This window comes from Eimeria mitis, genomic scaffold (genome assembly GCF_000499745.2).
Source record: "Eimeria mitis Houghton genomic scaffold, Emh_scaff341, whole genome shotgun sequence".
Lineage (NCBI taxonomy): Eukaryota > Apicomplexa > Conoidasida > Eucoccidiorida > Eimeriidae > Eimeria > Eimeria mitis.
In genome coordinates this window covers 13,391-16,831 of record NW_013571753.1, presented here as the reverse complement: position 1 = coordinate 16,831, position 3,441 = coordinate 13,391, and the positions used below count along the sequence as shown (strand labels likewise).

The 3,441-nt window shown below is 55.4% G+C and overlaps 1 protein-coding gene across 1 annotated transcript; it reads right to left on the bottom strand.

The window, feature by feature from the left end:
• Positions 1 to 237: 237 nt before the first annotated feature.
• On the bottom strand, positions 238 to 2,934 carry EMH_0008710 (uncharacterized protein; the record flags this gene model as incomplete). Its single annotated transcript, XM_013498429.1, has 1 exon — positions 238 to 2,934. The coding sequence occupies one exon, from the start codon at positions 2,932 to 2,934 to the stop codon at positions 238 to 240; it is 2,697 nt and encodes an 898-aa protein (XP_013353883.1).
• Between the last annotated feature and the right edge of the window lie 507 nt (positions 2,935 to 3,441).

Genomic DNA, 3,441 nt, shown 5'->3' with positions numbered 1-3,441 from the left:
GCACTGCTGCCACAAATCTCTTTGTGTCTAGCCCTGGGTCCCTTTGCTCGTGTGTGGGCTTTTGCTGCTGCGAAAAAAAAAGACACAGCAGAGTCAAGGCCCCGTAAATGGATACAGCAGATTCTGCAACCGGAACAGCAGCAACTGCTGCAGCACTTGCTGGATGTGCATTTAAACAGAAGGCCTGTACGTCTGTAGTCTCGTCGTGTGTTGCTTTCAGCTACACCTCCTCGTCATTTATCGCAGTTTGAGTTTATTCAGCACGCTGGATGCCTTCCTTGCTGCTGCATCGATGAGCGCTGCGCCGCCATCGTCGGGGTCTGCAAAAGTCAGCGGACCGGATGCCTCAAAGCCATCAGGCGGCGGATCCGCTGTTTCGGTGAGTGTCGGTAGCGGCTCAGTTGTTGGCTCAGCGATTGCTGCAGCTCCTTGTTGCTCGTCTGCCTCCTCTGGTGGTGCCTCGTAGACCACTGGCCCCTCGGCCAGGGGTTGTTGGGGGCGCGCAGCTGACTCGCCCCGTGCAGCACCTCGTCCACCAGGAGGCACTTGAGTCAACGCATTCTCGAGCTCCACTGCGGCGTCCAATGACTTCCTTGCCAGTCTGAGGAGCGTCGCGCTCAGCTCTTTGGATACTTCCGGCACTTCCGTTGTGAGCTTAGCATACGAACAATGTGCCTTTTGGGCTTTCAGGATCGTGTTTGCTACACCCACCATGATGTTCGAAAAGATGATACGATTCAAATCGTTAGCTTTCGCCTTTTCCACGCCCTCTCTCAGCGAAAGTATGGAATCCTTCACGCTTGCTTCTGATGCAGTAAGCACACTTAAAGCCCACTCAACAGCACGGTCTTGCAGCTGATTCAGCATCTGCTCGCATTTAAACAACTGGTCCCGGAGTTCCTGAATAAGGGTGGTGCTCAGAAGGGGAGATGCTGCTTCCGTCCTCACTAGCTCCCAGCTAGATATAATCCTCTTCCCGTCTATCATTTTGTGTTTCATCTGCTCGTATACAGCGTAGCTGCTCACTTCAGCTTGCAGTAGGGCCTCCGCCTTTGCAGTCCAAGTCTTCATGAGCTTGACCCCTCTTCGGGCCCGGTTCTCTACAGCTTCCTGTGATTGCTCAGCATCAGCGTGGTGGAGCAGTTGCTGGGCTCCTTCGCCCGGGAACATGCTAGTAAGCCAAGCCACTTCCTCTGAATGCTCAGAACTTGCGTCTGAGGACGCTTCAGAATCATCTTCCATAGACCTAGACGATGCGGAGCGCCTCCTCCATTGTGCACCATCAGCTGCTTGTGCACCCTCTTCCGACGGCGTATCAGCACTTTGGATCGTCACAGTATCTGTAAATATCTCAGGAAAGGACCGCCAGAGCCGCTTCCGCTCCCCCGATATCGCCATAGAGCCCCAAGGTGACGATGGATCTGCTGAGGGGGGCTGCGACTGGCGTGGTCGGCGAGTTTCTTCGACGGAACGGGAGGAGCTTGCGATCTGTGTTTTCGTTTGTAAGTCGTGGGCGAGCACGTCAGGGAGCGTTGAGGAAGTGGACGCGTCGTCCGACTGTTCAGAAGACAAAAAGAGGTCAGCAGAAGGAGACCGCTGCCAAGGAAGCCGCGGAGATGGTACCGGCTGCCAGAGCATTGGGGGCCCCTTCCACTCAACGGTCAATGTGGCATCGGCGCCAAAAAGGCGCTTCGGGGTCTTTGGAGAGACCCGGCCTGGACCGAACCCGCAAGTCTCCAGCGCCCGTATCATCCGCTCCGCCTCGTGTTGCACTTCTTTTGCTCGCGCTTGCATGCCTGCTCGACGCATTTGCTCCGCCGTCGCCGTCAAGTCCGAGAGGAAGCCGCGCGCACGGTGAACGACAGGAGCTGTAATGGCCTGCGCAGTCGTGCGAGACTGCCCAGGCACCACGCCCTGCTGCACCAATCGTTGTAGCTCGGTGCGGCAGGAGCTGCTCTGCAGCAGAAGGTCGGTCACAAGCAGTCCCACGCGATTCACCTGGTCGCTCGTTAGTTGCGTCGGGATGCTGGTGTTTACTCCAAAGACAACATCTTTCGCGGAAAGCGCTTGGGAGGCTGGCGCAGAGATAGAGCGACCCGAGGAAAAGAATCTAGCTCTTATGAATAAAGCCAAGACGTCCTGATCCGTAGAGAACATCATCTTCAGGAGCTTTTCCTTGATGGATCCCAATTCCTGTTTCTCCAGCTCCAGCTCGTGCTGCAGCGCCATTAGCCGCGATAGAGTGCTTGACTGTGCCTCCTCCTCCGCCCCTTCATCCTCCTCTTTTCCCTTCCTTTCTTCCTGGTATCTAAGGTCCTGCACCCTCCGCGTCAGGTCGGTGGTGCGTCCGCTGATATATACGTATCTGGACGCCAACGACCGTAACGAAGCTTGCGCGTGCGCCACCTCACGCACCTCTTCCTGTGTCAGGCATTGCGCATCCGTTCGCGTCAGCGTCAGCATCTGTATCTGCTGCATCACCGCTTGTTGGGCTAACGGAGAGAGTTCAGGGTCTCCTGAGGACCTGTAGTCCTCCCCTCCCGAAGCTGCAGCACTTGACTCATCCTCCCCAGCAGGGCATGAAAATACATCGTCATCATCAGACAATTGCCGAGACGGAGAACCCGACACTTTCAAAGAAGACTCAGCACTCAGCAACGCGAAACAACGGAGAACCAGAAAGGCAAGGGCTGATATCGAGGCAATTGCCGCCAGGATGAAAAAGCGGCTACGGGGGGCCCCTGCCGAGGGAACATGCCCGAAATAAGTGTAGGGGGCCCTCGCCACATCTTCATATACCCCAAATTCGGGTATCATAGATGCCGAAGGGCCAACAAAGAACGGCGGCAGTCCCTCCGAGGGGGGGGCGGCCGCGGGATTCCACGGAGGGGCCAGTTCCGCAAGATCTAGCGAAAACTGAAGAGGGGCCGTCATCCGCCTGGTATTTTTGACGGATGGAAACGGCAGAGAGAGAGAAATGGGTAATCATGTGAGGTAGGAGGCCATCTGGGAAGATGCGGGGAACGGGGGAGAGGGAACCTCTTCAGTGCTGTTCCAAGTACCGGATTGAGACGAGAAACCCGCAGAGTCTGTCTTTTTAATGCGTTCAAATATAAAAAGCGTGATAAAATGGGTATTTTAGATGGTGTTCTCGCCCCATTTTCGGGAAAAACAAAATGCAGGTTCTCTGGTATATCGAGAGGCGGGGGGCTGTCGACTTCAAGTTTTCGTCGGGCTGGGGGGCTCGGCTGTCGTGCGCGCACTTTAATATCGCAAAGCTGCATTTAATTCCAACAACTTTACATTTTGTGTTGATTTATTTAGCAGGTTCCGTCGAAATGAGGCCTGAACTCCATACCGACAGCGACAGAGAACACGTGGGTATGTCTGCTTGTTGGGTGCCGAGGGTCCTCTGAAGCGAAACGAGCTTTTCCTGGCCGT